The sequence below is a fragment of the Cajanus cajan genome, chromosome 2 (assembly GCF_000230855.2).
Source record: "Cajanus cajan strain Asha chromosome 2, NIPB_CcT2T_4, whole genome shotgun sequence".
Classification (NCBI taxonomy): domain Eukaryota; kingdom Viridiplantae; phylum Streptophyta; class Magnoliopsida; order Fabales; family Fabaceae; genus Cajanus; species Cajanus cajan.
The window spans coordinates 73,858,647-73,873,836 of record NC_138518.1 but is presented as its reverse complement, the minus strand read 5'-3'; the positions used below and the strand labels follow the sequence as shown (position 1 = coordinate 73,873,836).

General features: G+C 34.4%; 2 protein-coding genes across 8 annotated transcripts; one reads left to right on the top strand and one right to left on the bottom strand.

Annotated features, from left to right (window-relative positions):
• Positions 1-742: 742 nt before the first annotated feature.
• LOC109803133 (uncharacterized) lies at positions 743-7,265 on the top strand. Of its 5 annotated transcripts, none has more exons than XM_029272347.2 (14): positions 743-1,082; positions 1,348-1,478; positions 2,361-2,635; positions 3,150-3,223; positions 3,482-3,641; positions 3,734-3,758; positions 3,877-3,966; positions 4,452-4,623; positions 4,700-4,773; positions 5,346-5,415; positions 5,859-5,930; positions 6,005-6,141; positions 6,649-6,722; positions 6,845-7,265. In XM_029272347.2, exons 3-14 carry the CDS (start codon positions 2,443-2,445, stop codon positions 6,898-6,900), a joined length of 1,197 nt encoding a protein of 398 aa, XP_029128180.1. In that variant the 5' UTR covers positions 743-1,082; positions 1,348-1,478; positions 2,361-2,442; the 3' UTR covers positions 6,901-7,265. The 5 variants fall into 5 exon arrangements, 4 of the variants coding, with proteins under 4 accessions (XP_029128180.1, XP_020220173.1, XP_020220174.1 ...); XM_020364584.3 differs by having other exon boundaries at positions 2,356-2,635; XM_020364585.3 differs by lacking the exon at positions 1,348-1,478.
• Positions 7,266-7,869: 604 nt separating this feature from the next.
• On the bottom strand, positions 7,870-14,915 carry LOC109803132 (uncharacterized). Of its 3 annotated transcripts, XM_083069026.1 has the most exons (16): positions 14,603-14,912; positions 14,431-14,504; positions 14,096-14,204; positions 12,854-12,915; positions 12,316-12,403; positions 12,153-12,214; positions 11,987-12,080; positions 11,171-11,584; positions 10,468-10,783; positions 10,142-10,383; positions 9,898-10,053; positions 9,694-9,798; positions 9,508-9,591; positions 8,917-9,088; positions 8,784-8,829; positions 7,870-8,469 (listed from the first exon to the last, which is right to left on the bottom strand). In XM_083069026.1, exons 3-16 carry the CDS (start codon positions 14,192-14,194, stop codon positions 8,331-8,333), a joined length of 2,079 nt encoding a protein of 692 aa, XP_082925152.1. In that variant the 5' UTR covers positions 14,195-14,204; positions 14,431-14,504; positions 14,603-14,912; the 3' UTR covers positions 7,870-8,330. The 3 variants fall into 3 exon arrangements, with proteins under 3 accessions (XP_082925152.1, XP_020220169.1, XP_082925153.1); XM_020364580.3 differs by lacking the exon at positions 14,431-14,504 and having other exon boundaries at positions 14,096-14,202; positions 14,603-14,911; XM_083069027.1 differs by lacking the exons at positions 9,508-9,591; positions 14,431-14,504 and having other exon boundaries at positions 14,096-14,202; positions 14,603-14,915.
• Positions 14,916-15,190: the final 275 nt, after the last annotated feature.

Sequence of the window (15,190 nt, the reverse complement as noted above, 5' to 3'; positions counted from 1 at the left end):
TTTTCTTTTCATCCCATTATGGTTCTTAGCCGTACTCGTCATGCTTTGTCAACTATCTCTTCTGTGCAAAGTGATACAAAATGAATACCACATTTATGGTGCTCCATTTTATAAGGAAGTACTGCACGAATATCAACCTCCCCATGATCATTAAAACGTGCTTACAAGTTCTGTATGTTATCATGTTAAAATATGTGTTGATTTTTTTTAAAATTTATCTCATCTTTTAATACATCCATTAAGTATAATGAAAAGTATTAATGAATAAAATATAGCAAATAGTCAATGAAAATTGTTTTTTTAATCAAGTTTTTTTACAACCCTTTTATTTTTGGAATTTTTTTAAATAATAATTAATATAAAATTAGAAACACGTTAAATGCAACTGAATCGAAATATTTAATTTATTTATTCATTTAGTTGTTAAAATAATGAGTACTAGTTTATATTCATTAAATATTACATATTTATAGTATTCATCTTTTAAAATTATTAACCCATCGATTTGACAAAAGTCAAAACCCATAAATATTAAAATACTATTACATATTTTTGTTCATATGAAATATTATTATATTTAGATGTGATCCACTCTATTAAAGGATTTTCTACCGAATTTTAATTTTAATGTACCTCAAGATTGGATTTCGAGATATGCGTTTGGTGGTATATTATTATTTAAGTATAACATATATATTATATAGGAGTTTGGAAAAAATAAAGAAATGAATAGCTTGAAAGGAAGAGTAATCTGTTGCGGAAGGAAAGAGAAGCTTAACGGCGGGAAAAAAAAGAAGAAAAAGCGGCGAAAAGCAAAGAAAAACCACCAAACCAAAAGCAAACTCTCTCATCTTTAATTCATTTTTTAATTTTTAATTATAGCTCCTAAAAGCAAAGCAAACAAACGCCCAATAATCCCTCTCTGTTTTTTCTTCCTTTATTTTTTTTTCTCTGAATCGAGAGAAACCGAAAACTAAAAGTGAATGAAACCGGTTTCTACAAGAAACAGTGTTTTTAGTGTTGGCTCGTAACTAGATCTGCGTCTTCTTCGTCATTGCTCGGTTCTTCTTCTTCTCTCTCAGGTACTTGCGTTTCTGCGTTTCTTAGATTCCTCTCTTTTGCGTCAAGCGATTCTCATTTCTTAGTTCCATTTGCAACTTTCAAGCCTTCGTTTACTTTTTTTCCAGGTTTCAATGTTTTATTCCGTATGCATTGTAATGTGAATGTGTTGTTGTCTTTGAAGAATTGAACACTCTGTTTTTGTCACATTTTTTTGGTTTGTTTTGGCTGGAGCACGTGTTCGTTTCGTCGATGTTCATTTTCTGTGATCTTGTATCTCGTGTATAGGTATAGTTCGTAGGCATTTTCCTTTCCGTGTGGAATCTGCTGAATGCGTATGCACAATCGATGATTTTGATGTTTGTTTGCTGAGAAAATTAGGAGAGAAAGTTAAGCAAAGTTTAGACGCTTACTTCGAGGTAAAGGAAAACGAATCACTCCAGTGCACTCAACTGCTTCAAATAATTGAAAAGGAAAAGAAAAAGAAAAACTCAAACTGATGATTGAGGTTTTTTTTTTCTTTCAATATTTGAACATAAACGACAGGTTCTAATTTATTTTCTCATACAGATCCTGCCTCTTTTATTTTTATTTTTAACTCTCTTCAATACTTATTGACTATTCCAGTGATAAATGATGTGAAATTGGTTGATTAGTATTAACTACCAAAATATTGGTAGATGTTTACGAAATTAAAGCGTTTTCACCTTTTTTATTTTTGCCTTTATTTAATATATATTTCATTTTTTTAGAGGATATTTTAATAATGTAATTGGGATGATGAAGTCAGTTTTGAGTTCTAATTTCACACGGTTGATGCGTTTTTACGTAAACGCAATACCGTCACTTTTCTGGTTTATGTAAGTGTTTGTAAGGGAACTTGGAAGTTAAATTTTGCCATCTTAAGTGTTAATATTTCAGGGGTGTTTACGGTTGATCACTTTATTATTGAGACTAAAGAGTTAGAAATTATGATAAAAACAGTTGTCGTACCATTTAAACTGTTGGAATTAGAATTTATTCTCCGATGATTGATAGGGAATGGTTGGCCGAAAAAAGGTATGACAGGCAGGACAAGTGAAATGAGATGACTATCACTATTCACTGCCAAAGGAAAAAAATGAAACAACTATTATTCTCTAGTTACGTGAAGACAAAACCATAAGTTAAATTTGACCAAGAAAGCTGCCAAAACCTCGCCAAGATTTAAGTTGTTGTTCTTTTATTTCATTTACGGCCTGGTTAAATTGTAATGGAGCTCCAATGACAATAATGAGTCTTTTCTGAATAACACAGTACAGGAATGGCATAGGAGATCTTAAGGGAATGACACCTATTTCTTTCCATTCATGCTCTGCGTAGCACTGTGGTGTAGAAGAAGAAATGGAATCTGGGGAAAGCAACAGTGGTAACGCGAGGCGAATCATATCCAAGGATTCTTCATGGTGCAGTCAATTCCGAAATGCATCTAATCCTTGGATGGCAAGATATGCCTATGCCTTGATTTTTCTTGTGGCCAATCTTTTAGCATGGGCTGCCCGGGATTATGGTCGTGGTGCTTTAACAGAAATGAAGAGTAAGATTTCTTGAATCCTTAATTGACGAACTTTTACATCTCACCGCCATGCCATTTTGTTTGCAAATGCTTCTTTCAGATCCAGTTCTTATACTTTAATATTCCATCTGTATTTTATATAAATTGAAGTAATTTTCTTCTCAATGCTGCTGCCTATTGATTCTCCGGAGATTCACATCTTAACCATCAAATCTGACGTCTCATCTGGATGCATGCATTATTTTATAAACATGAACTAGATACAGTGAAAAATATTCAGAAATTCACAATGTGCTTCTCAGATTGTATCCATTATGAAACTGTTTGATGACCGAAGTGTAATAAGCGAGAATTTAATTTACAAATTCTGATCATAAAAAGATTTGTCTATCCGTCTATATTTAGTAAGTTGAACTTCTTAAATGATAGCAAATCATTCAATCAAATCGAGAGAAATTGTTGTCTTGGCTACACCTGATGTACCTTATTTTCATATGATGGCATTAGCTTAAAATCTAATATATTGAACCTGCAGGATTAAAAGGATGCAATGGTGGAAAAGACTGTTTGGATGCTGAAGGTGTTTTGCGTGTGAGCTTGGGTTGCTTTGTATCCTTTTCAATTATATGCATGAAAATAGTTGGTTAAGGCTTTGTATAAGGTTTGTAGAAAAGAATCTATTAGTAATTTTTTTTTACAATTATTATTATTTGCTTATATCATATATCAAATTGTCAGTGTGACTCCCACTACCATAATTTATTAATTACTAATATTTATCGATAAAAAAAAAAAAAAAAAACTTTGTCAATGTCACTTAATTGCTTAGTCCTATAATATTTAAAGTGAACCTTAATCCGAGTTTAGATATTTTATATCATAATGTTTTTGTCAACTGCTCGCACTTCTAAACTGAACAACGTGAGGGATACATGGCACTCTGGATGGTGGTCAGTCAAGATTGCTCTCTGGGTCGTCACGACTGTCATCCCATTTCTACTCCCTTCTGAATTTATCCAGATTTACGGTTAGTATACTAGAATTAGTGCTTCTTCTGAAATATCAAAACGTAGTTGTTATTTATAACCTTATCATCCTCTGATACAATTCTTTTGACAGGGGAGGTGGCTCATTTTGGTGCAGGGTACAAGTTTTAAACCCTAACAAATAATTTAGTCATGCAATTCTTTCTAAACTAACATGTGAATATTTAAAATGCCTTTTTTTTTTTTTTTTTTTTTTTTTCTGTATCCCTTTTTCAGGGTTTTCCTCCTAATTCAACTAATAAGCATAATTAGCTTCATTACATGGCTGAATGAATGCTGCGAGTCTGAAAAATATCCAGCAAGTTGGTAAGATTTTATCAGTTGAAGAACTAAAAGAAACACTTGCATCCTGAGCATGAACAATTTGCTAAAGAAAATTGTAGCTATATAAATTTTAACGTTTTATTTATTTGTTTATTTAACGGTTTAGCAAGGCATATGTATTGATTTTTGGATATTGAATAATTTATTATTGTGCTGATATAAAGACAAAATCAGAAAAATAGATATTGATTTTCTAAATATATATTAGCTTTCTATTATTAGCACCGAAAGTTCTCTAGAGTGGCATAACCAGTTATTGTTTGATCGATTGTATTCTAGCTTAGCAATTTAGCGTCAGGCTCTCTTATGTAGTTAGAAGTGGGGCAACCAACCTAAAATTATGCTTGCGCATTTAATCCTATTCCACTTGTAAAACTTTGACAGGCTGATAATCAAGTTGATCAATTTATTTAGGATAAGATTCCATATTTTGTAAATGTTTGCATTAATCATCAAATCTCATGCAGCCAAATCCATGTGATGTTGTTTGCAACGACTGCATATGTTGTCTGTCTGGTGGGGATCATTTTGATGTACATTTGGTATGCACCAAAGCCATCTTGCCTCCTCAACATTTTCTTCATTACTTGGACGCTAGTACTTCTCCAACTTATGACAAGCGTGTCTCTGCACCCAAAAGTAAGTTCCATTTGTCTCACTCCATTCACTTCATCGTACAAGACTTGCGTAGAATTTCTGACTTTATCTGCAATAGGTTGATGCTGGCATTCTAACTCCAGGGCTGATGGGGCTTTATGTTGTCTTCCTTTGCTGGTGCGCTATAAGAAGGCAGGGACCAATCTTTGCTTGATAGTTTTGGATTAGTATCGATGTTGCTGTCCAATACATTTAGTTTCTATTATTTAGTGCAATATTATCTTCCAAAGAAAGCATGGGAGTAAATCTATCCAAAAAGAAAGGCATCTATAACTTTTGGTTTCTATTCATTTATTGATAGGTCTGTGCAGGTTCGTTTATATTTTTTTTTCTTTCAAAAACCAAACTGAACTGAATCATTTTATAAAAATGGTTCAGTTTGAATTGAATTGCTTTTATAAAGTTTTTTTTGTTCTTCTTAAAATGGTTGGATTCGGTTCATTTTTGTTTTTCACACCCATGCATGGTTTGATTATTTTTAAAGAATTAAACAACTTCATGAAAACGGTTTGGTTCAAATTGAACCATTTTCATTTTTTTTCCCCTCAAATTAGTCCATATTTATGGTTCGGTTTAGTTCGATTTCGAAGCTCTTCAGTTTGATTAGTTTTTTTCCACACCCCTATTTATTGCTTACACAACCCCACTTATCTCCCCCTTTTCGTTTCTATTGAAATTGAGCTTTAAAATAATTTTGCATGCAGTGAACCTGCTGGAGAAAACTGCATCAGGAAGTCAGATTCTGCAAACAAAACAGATTGGCTAAGCATCATTGTAATATATTTCTATTTCTATTCCTCTCCTGTTTTTAATTGTTTTTTAGAGTAGTAATATATAGATATTAATGCTACACTAAAATAAGAGAAGTCTTAGAAGTTAGAACAGCTCTTAAAACGATGAACTTACAAATATATACGTCTGTTGTATATCCGACCCTGATTCTCTAGCTCACTTATATGCGCATTTCATATACATGTATCCATTTAATAAGAGCCAGGAAAAACTGATACTCTTCTCAGAAATTATAATTCAATGTCTCTTGTCTATTCTGAAAATATTTGAACTTTTTAAAGAAAAAGTATCTTTGCCTTTTGGTTGTAAATATTATCATATCTTCTTTATGATGGCTTGGTAATTAACTTTTAAATAATCGAAATCTATAATCCCTGTTACTTTTTCATTATCGGTTGACCCGTGTCAATGGCTTTTGTTGGCAGAGCTTTGTTGTTGGAATACTGGCAATCGTTATTGCGACATTTTCAACAGGCATAGACTCCAAATGCTTCCAGGTTAGTTACAAACTCTGAATTTAACTTGAATTACCACATTATGTTCTCAATACATATCTGACAGAGCCCTGCAGTTCAGGAAGGATGATACACCACCAGCAGAGGATGATGTACCTTATGGTTATGGCTTCTTCCATTTTGTTTTTGCCACAGGAGCAATGTACTTTGCTATGCTATTGATCGGATGGAATACTCATCGTCCTATGAGAAAGTATGGTCTTCTCCGATCTCCCCTCCTATATCTGGCCCATATCATGTTATCCACTTATTTGCATCTTACTGGGTTTTCTTGTTTTCCTTTGTCCCGAGAAAAAAAAAAAAAGAGTGGCAAACAAAAATGCATTTCCAATTGATAATCAGCAAATAATCATATACAAATAAATATGCCCCAGAACCCAATAAATGTGGTTCCCAAAACTTCTAGAGGTGTCTTATTTGCAAGACACTATCATTCTTTTTAATCAATTATTATAACTGTATTTTATTCACTAAATCTTCTAAAGTAAATCTGCTACCACTTTAGAAGAATTAACAAGGTAATATATTAGTCAGTCAGCACTCAGCAGTGTTACTTCGAATATGTTGTCACTGAAATGATATTCATTTTTTTGTTATATTCTCAGTTATAGTGCTAGTAGGAAGTTCATCTGAAGCTGATTGTCTTTATTTCAGCGCCCTCACACATGTTATAGCAAGTAATACCTTTATTATTCTGCAGATGGACAATTGATGTGGGTTGGACTAGCACCTGGGTCAGAATAGTAAATGAATGGTTGGCGGTCTGCGTATATTGTAAGTGATTTTAGTAAAACCAAGTCTGGCATGAAGATCTGAATTATATCTTAAACTCGTGAACATAGGTTTAATAACTTTTTCCGTATAATTCTTGAAACGATACTTGTATCTTTTGACAGTGTGGATCCTGATAGCTCCAATCATATGGAATAGCAGACATACAGATTCTACTTGAGAACGTCCGAAACATAAACCATTCTAGTTTTTTTTTTCGACGATCAAGATCTTCAGATAGACCCATATCTCAGCTGTAAATCCAGCTTTGCAGATAGGAAAAAGAATTGCAATTGCAAGATGAAGGAAATTCTCTGGCAGAGGAAACGATTCTTCTACGGAGGGCACTAGACAGAGGCAATGGATCTGGCACAAATGCACATATACCAAATGAAGATATACGGTCCTTTCACTCCTCAAAGGGATTATAAAGAAAAATACACTTTACCTGTACATGTGTCAATGAGGGAGCACAATGTAATTTAGAGTAATTTAATACATGCTGGTTAGATTTTTCATTCGTAAAATTTTCATCATTAGTCTTCATGTTGGAGTTTTGGTGCTGGCACAACTGTTAATGAGGCATGCATCTGTTGGTGGGGGGGCGCTGGAAAGGATCTTTCTAACCAGCTAAATTTTCGTAAATTGCATTGGTTTTTTTAAAAATTTATCTGAAGCTTATAAAAAGAAATGAATTAAAGAAAGCAATAAATGTTAAAATTTAAAATCAAATTTCAATTGAGATGGCACATTAGGATTTCAAAATTTAGATGTATTAAATTTATGTAAATATCATTGTCTTACTTTAAGCTCCCGTTAATGGATGTACAAATTTTAATATCATTTTAAAATATAAATTTAGATTTAACTCCATAAAAAAAAACCCACATTTTAAGACTACCAATCAGAAATTATTAAAATTACTTTTAAAACAATAACTATTTTAGAAGTAAACAAAATTATCGTACATAAGTTAAAATAAAAAATATTTACACTATCACTGCATTTTAATTAAATTATTTTTATTATTATCTGTAGCCTTATTTACTCGACATGAAATGGCTTTTATTGTTATACTAATTTCTTACAAATAAACATAAAACTTAAAGACAGTCAAGTGCACCGATTATGTAACACGTAAGCAGTACAATGAAAAGAAAAAAAATAACCACTATCACATGTAAAACAAATTCAAAAAACAGATAGAGGCATGGAACTCAAACTTGACAATTATTTAACAGGGAGATGTACCTCAACGAATAGAAAGACCTTACAAAAATTGAGATTACAAAATAATACAATACAGGAAAAAACTGAAAAATAATACTAAGGGCACCTTATGGCTTTATCTCCACAGAAGTGTCTCTGTAACTCCCTCTCCCCAAAGGCCGAATTCGCCTTCATCTTTCCTATAACAATAAACAATTTACAAGGCCAGGTACAAATATTTGAATTTGAACCCACAGGTGAGTGGTGACTGGTAATAAATCTCTCTATGCGTGATGAGTGTTTCGTTTTAACTGACAAACGACAGACATTTCAACCATGTTTGTACAGGGTGCAACAAATTGATGCATGAATTAAAGAGTCCGAGCAGACGAAAACTTAAGATCATCCGAAAGGGTTCCCTCCTGCATGGAAGGTGTTTGGGGTAGCAGCAGTATATAACCTACCAGTCAGCTGCTGCTGATCTGGATTTGAGAAACCAAAAGCATTTCCCTCAGTAGCGAAATTCCCAGTTCCTTGATGCCTACATATTCAATTATAAATCTTAGGTGGCAAGGAAAGTAATGACCAACTGCAACCAATAATTATCAACCCTATCCATACCAGCACAATAAATTGTCCCTTCCACAGATTACTTCACAAATCATAACAAATATAACTCAGTTCTCAGTAATCACACCTAATACAGCCCACTCGAGGAAAATAGCTGGTGGGACATTTTACGAATAATTGGACCCCAAAGATGAAATTTCCAATAGAAAAGAAACAATCTAAACCTAAAACAGCCCATACAACAGCAAACATTATCAAGACTAAAGAACAAATTAGTTTATATACCTTTGCATTGGCATGTTAGTTGCCATTTGTTGCCCCATGTATGCCCCTGAGATTTAAACATGGTTTAGGTTACAGACAGAGCAAAATAGCCGTGGCATGAAGTAATTGATTGGGGAAATAGTAATAGGTATACCTGGACCCATTACTGGTGCAAGAGTTTGTGCTTGAGGAGGAGGCATTGATACATAGGATGATGATGAGGGTGGATTCCAAGCAAGAGGTTGATTACCCATGTTTGAAGGGTGAATTGTAGCTGAAGGTGTTACACTAGGCAGAGCACCTTGCAAAGATGACATGGAAGGAAACTGCAACCAAGGAACACCGACCATAAAGCATAAACCAAAATGAGCAATTAATTGGTGAATTAACATATTAGATAGTCAGCATATCATTCGTCAATGTTCCAGTTTTTTCAAAGTCAGATGATCAGAGAAAGAAAACATAGCATTTATGAGGCTCCTCAAAGAAAGATGCAAACTCCAGAAAGTAATGTACGCTTTAGTAATTAATTATGAAAAATAAATTGAGCTATTAATAACTAAACAGTGGATAAATCCAAACCACATTAATGTACTTTAGAAGAGCCAAAATCTCAAATTAACAAGATTAAAAATAATAAATGGTTTAATACAATACTCACGTATGACCTACACAAAATAGGACCAAAAGAGTATAATCTATCACTGGGAACATTATAACTAGTTTATCAATGAAAGTCGCATACTGTTGGGGCTTGAAATGGTGTTGGTTCGTTGCTGATATCAAATGGATTTGTTGATTTTGATTGTTGAGGAAAACTTGGCATGGGCTGTAACAATGGGAAGAAATTTATGAGATATGCATCATACTAGTGTACTAGCCAGTAGCAATAGATTAAGTTCCGAACTAATAAATTGGATTGGAAAAGTACCATCATATTATTGTATTGAATTGAGATACCCGTGCTAGGTGGTGGAACCATTTCCCAACCTGGGACTCGAGCAGGGAAGGACGAATATTTTACAGTGAATAGATCCTGCAGAAATCAACTACTCCTCTAAGATAAACAATAGATACACACAATCATCTGCATCATATAGATGTTTCAATAAATAAAAGATGGAGGAAAGAATACCTCAGGAAGCTCACTTCTTCCACTTGATTTTGTGTCTACTGTAGAAGGTTGTAAAACAACAGTGGATTTAGCCCCATTGGCAGGCTTTGGGACAAGGTGTGATGCATGAGGCATTGGTGTGCTTGAATGCCCCTGTACCAATGGTACAGTCCAGGGCTGCCAGAAATTTCCAGGAAAGGGTGAACAAATACCAGACCTGAATTAATAGACAGAACATTTGAGACAATTCTACAATAAGACAAACCTGATTATTCAAAGCTCCACCAATTGGTGGTGTAGATTGTTGAATAGTAGGCTGACTACCAGCAGCAGTGAACAAAGGTTGATGTTGCTGATACTGCAAACTAGCCCACTGTCCTGCATTATTGAGAGTTGATGTTGTCAATCCAGATGTTACTGAAGCACCACTGGCTGGGAATGTTGAGAAGCCGCCAACAATTGAAGCTCCAGAAGCAGTGATGGTAAGAGCAGATCCCCACACAGGTCCTGCAGGTGAAAAAGATGAGTCATTGACAATTAACAATCTTGACACGTGGCTCCCAAGAATAGCTGTTGCAACATGGGGATCACCTTGCGCTCCAGACACCTGAGAAGGTAAAGATACTGGTACTGACAATTGAGTCAGCACAGATTCAAGTGGATTTACATTTGAAGGAGCCTGAGATGCTTTTGCCTCAGGAGCAACATCAAAAGAGGCCCAATTATTATCATTGGAATTTGCAGGAATCCCAAGTTGAGCCACATTAGGTTGCTGGGCTTGAGGAATTGCTGGGGCAGCAGGTGGTTCAGGATCATCATCAAAATCAATAAGGCTCTTAATAGTCTCAAGCTTAACTTCTACCGCAGTTCCATTGCTTGAAGCCAAGCTACTGGAAGATGCAGTTCTCTGAAATCACAAGTACAAATAGTCGGTTAAGATAATTATTTAGGTAGAAAAATAATTTTGGTAAACTTACAAAGGAGGTCAATATCTTAAGAAAGTTCATGGTAAAGAAAGTAAATACTGAGCTACATCACATACATAGATTAATAAGAGAACAAGGATGCTATGAATGAACATGTTGATGTTCATGCTTATTGTCACTTCCCATTGCTCATTTTACAAAAAGATATTGATCTAAATCCCTTCCCCTTCCATCTGTTTATTTAGCTCACATAACCCCTTGTCCCCTTCTACTAACTACCTACTATAACTGTCCCAATTAACTGTTCTAACTCCTAATACAGATGATTGAAGCATATGGAACATCATCAGTAACAGTAATAATTTCACCTGTGTGAGTGCTGAGCCATTAGCAGCCTGTCCACCGTTTGTTTTGGGTGGTTCACTAATTCGAAGTGGTACTACATTTTCTCCCAAGATCTCTCTAACAGGTCGGGCCACAGGTGGGCTGGAAGAACCCAGATCCCTGGTTTGCTCAGGAGAATGGCTTTCCAGCTTATGATTTCCATCGGATATTCTATTATCTTCAAATTTCCGTCCATCCCCAAATCTATCTTCTCGACGCCAATCATTGACTATTGGAGGACGACCAGGGCTTCTCTTGTAATCACCATATTGTCTATTTTCTTGATCATATCCAGGACTTCTTCCACCAGGACTAGACCTGTCACTGTAATCGTATGGAGGGCTTTTGGATCCTCCCGGATACGTCTCCATCCTCTTGTTCTCATCGTCCTTGTCACCCTGTATAACATGCAGGGTTAAAAAAGAGAATTAGATTTAGCAGATACATTTAAGTGATAAGCAAAAATAACAGTGTAGTTAAACCTATAAAGCAGGGTCACATATCTAACATAACAGACTGACATGTGTCCATGTATGTTTGTTTCAACAAACTAATTTTTCTGCTCCAACATGGCTACAACACATCAGCACTGGACTAATTATTATTATTAAAAAGAGATTGAACCTGTTTTAAACTTTCAAGAAAATTTTAATAATGAAAAGGGAGAAATATAGTATCATTTTAGTCATGTACCCATTTCATTTACCCCAAGCTTTTCCCTTCATTTTGTGGCTAAAATTTAAGTATTTTGTATCTGCTTAAAATAGTAAATCCAAAGAAGAAAACAGACACTTTACCACCTTTGCTCTTGGAGGTTTGTCATAAGTTCTGTCACCAGTAAATCTTCTATCCACATAAACATGCTTAATGAAGTCCCGGAGCCTGTTAATATTGCTGGCACCAGATATGCTAATCAGAATAAGGCACCCTGCAGTTATACACAAAAGCTAACAAGCAAATGCTTACCTGCTATCAGGCAGAGAATGATGTTGTGGATCCCATTCTTTAAAATAGATTTCTTTTGCGTGCTGCAAATATTAGATATAATGAAAATAAACTTATGAAATGTGTAATTTGAGTGAGACAGAAGATATCTAGGACAAGCTTTAGCACAAAAAAGCATAAACACCTGATTTCCTCCTTCTTGAAGTGCACTAACTTCCTGTGCAGTAAATTTAGCCATTGAAATTGATTTTACTCGATGTGTAAATTCTCGGCTGGAAATTGAATAAACAAAAAAGCAGTTGAGAAAAAGGAAACTGAAACAATGTTGTCCTATCTCTTCTACAACATAATATTTAAACAAATCACAATTTGGATAAATCTGCCAAAGAAAAATAAGATTTTTTTAGGTTTACAATTTATGAACTCCGATCCATTGCAAAGTAACAAACAACATTACAACAATACACAGGAAGTACAAGAAAAATGCATTCAGTATACATGCAAACATTTCAAGCTTCATTGTTAGTGGAGTACAAGATCATGAGGAAATCATATAGAAAGCCTGTAAACTAGAGGCACATTCCAAAACTCAACTCCATCAAAAAGAGCCATACTAGTAAGTACAGTAGGTTTCTAAAGCACCTTATACAATATCTATTCAACAATCTTCAAAGCCAATACATTTTGACAATACCATGAGAAAAAAGATTGCAAGTACTTACTGTATTCCACTACAGCTAATGCAAACAAACGTCCAGAAATTTGTGCACACGTATTGTGGTCCCTATCAAGAGAGAAAGAAAAAAGGATTTAATGTAACAGACTTGTCTCAAATCTCAACATCAAATTCAATAATATCCTAGCTAGGTTCAGAAGAAGGCAATCACAATACTGGCTTTTAAGCCAAAAAGCCTAAAACAGACAATAAACATGGCAACAAAAGCATCATATCTTTATTCAATTTTATCTCTTTGTTTCAGGCTTCCTTTTTGCACAGAATCTAGAGATTTAAAATATACTGCGTGCTACTATCATCCCAACAATTTTAATGAGCTACAACCATGATCTTACAGAAAACTGAGAACATCTTCTCTCTCTCTCTCTCTTTTTTTTTTTCTTCCAAAATTTCTTCATAACTATTATACAGACACATTTTTTAAAAACTTGTCTAAAGCTGATACTATTGAAGCATTCGGCAGAATAAGCTTGAAAATTATTTGACACATAAATTCCTTGTTTAATAATTTAAACTAAAAATCAAAATATTATTAACCGAGTAAAGCCTCACTTGAAAAGATTCAAAAATCTAACTCTACTGTAATTTTCAATAATTGACAGTTTGACGCTTAAATGAAAGACATTTTCATATTAGTTGACATGCCATACATGGGTGAAATCATATTATTTGTGCCACCCACTCTAGCAAATCAAATACAGCAAGAAACTGCATGTCATTAGCTTGCATGTTTATCTGTTAACTGCCCCTCGAAAGGATATTCATCCAAAAGCAAAATATTCTTGCTCCCATGCGTTTTCTTTGCCACAACGTGTGTAATGATTTGCAGATGGTTAAACAAGCATACAATTACTTGCTGCAATGAATTCCTATATCAGATCATTTTGTTTCTATTAAGAAGCAATCTATTTAAAGTAAGTTTCCCATGATAACACAGTCCAGGTGAATCTAACATTAATGAACTTGCGGCACAAACCATAATTCCACACAGAAATCTTAGGTTCTTGAAGAGCAAGAGAAATCGTTACATTACCATTGAATGTACATCATATCAGTGCCCCTCACCTTAACTACATTTTGAATTTTATTACCTAATGTAGTATATATTCAATGGTAGTACAAAGTAGGAAAATTCACCATTTTAAAGAGCACCTAACAATATCTCAATCCGCTAAATTCAGAACAAGATCAACAGAGATGGAAATATAACAATATATATAAACCCTACCAAGCTGTTACAGTTAATACATCTTCGATTTGGTGTGAGTTTGAGAAGACCTCGAATTATTCGTTCATTTTTCTCATCTTCCTTCAGTCGACTTGCCATCTCCACTTCTGTTGCACACATCAAAACATGTATAAACACAACACTTCAATGACTCACGAAAACAAAACAAAATCAGATTGCTACTAAAAGCTGCAGAGAAATGAACTAAAACGTTTCATGCGTTCATCCAAAACCACGATCATCCGCGTTCAGCTCCACATAATGCGTCTAGAACGTTCCGAAACAAAAGAAATTAAAAAAAAACAAAAAAAAGTAGTCTAGAATATTCCATTCCTTATGCAACAATTTTCGCAGTAACCGCAGAGGCGAAGAATAATGCAGAGAGCACGCAAATGCAAAAACACCAGATCTGAGAATGAAACACTAAGTTGTAGTGATGTTCTGAACTCGAAATACTTTTAAAACCCTAAAAGTTACAGAAAAAGAAAAAGGAAATGAAGTAGTAACCTGATTCTGCAGCAGACGAAGAATCGGTTCCGACTTCGAGTCTTAAAGTTATGCAGATGAAAACGCAGGCTGAATGAAAGGAGAGAGAAAGAGTAACAGATCTTTGTGAATTGAAAAATTACTTGCTGCTTTGTACAGTTCAAAGAGAGAGATTAGATTTAACCAAACAGAAGAAAAGAAGAATTGATTTCAAAAAGTTTATTATGTTTTTGTATTTTGATAGGAGAGGCTCCAGCTGTGTGATGAAGTTGGTTTTATTTTACGCTTTGTTAGGACAGTCACCAGCTGTGGTCATACATGGCGACTCCAAATTCTATACCATGCTTGACCATCACATTCCTCTTTTCAAAATTAAAATTCAAAATCAACTTCTAGAAAACAAAAATATTAATACAACAATTAACGTCGATTTAGGGATTTTCTTCTGACGTCATCATCTAATAGGTCTTTTTTTCCAAGTGGTCACAGGGATTAATTAATTAATCTCTTTATGAATGGAGTTATTACGATTGTAAATACTTCAATCCTTGCATAAAACTCAAATTTCGTTTTACAAAGTGAACCACGTTGCCGAGGGTGGGAATGTGC

Excerpts from the sequence above, each read along its gene's own strand:
- LOC109803133 (XM_020364585.3), top strand. The coding sequence starts at position 2,443 with ATGGAATCTGGGGAAAGCAACAGTGGTAACGCGAGGCGAATCATATCC. Across the intron at positions 3,224-3,481 it reads GTGTGAGCTTGGGTTGCTTT|ATATTTTATATCATAATGTT; the intron begins GTATCCTTTTCA and ends ATCCGAGTTTAG. Across the intron at positions 3,642-3,733 it reads TGAATTTATCCAGATTTACG|GGGAGGTGGCTCATTTTGGT; the intron begins GTTAGTATACTA and ends TTCTTTTGACAG.
- LOC109803132 (XM_083069026.1), bottom strand. The coding sequence starts at position 14,194 with ATGGCAAGTCGACTGAAGGAAGATGAGAAAAATGAACGAATAATTCGA. Across the intron at positions 10,384-10,467 it reads TCAGGTGTCTGGAGCGCAAG|GACCTGTGTGGGGATCTGCT; the intron begins GTGATCCCCATG and ends TTTCACCTGCAG. Across the intron at positions 9,592-9,693 it reads TTCAATACAATAATATGATG|CCCATGCCAAGTTTTCCTCA; the intron begins GTACTTTTCCAA and ends CCATTGTTACAG.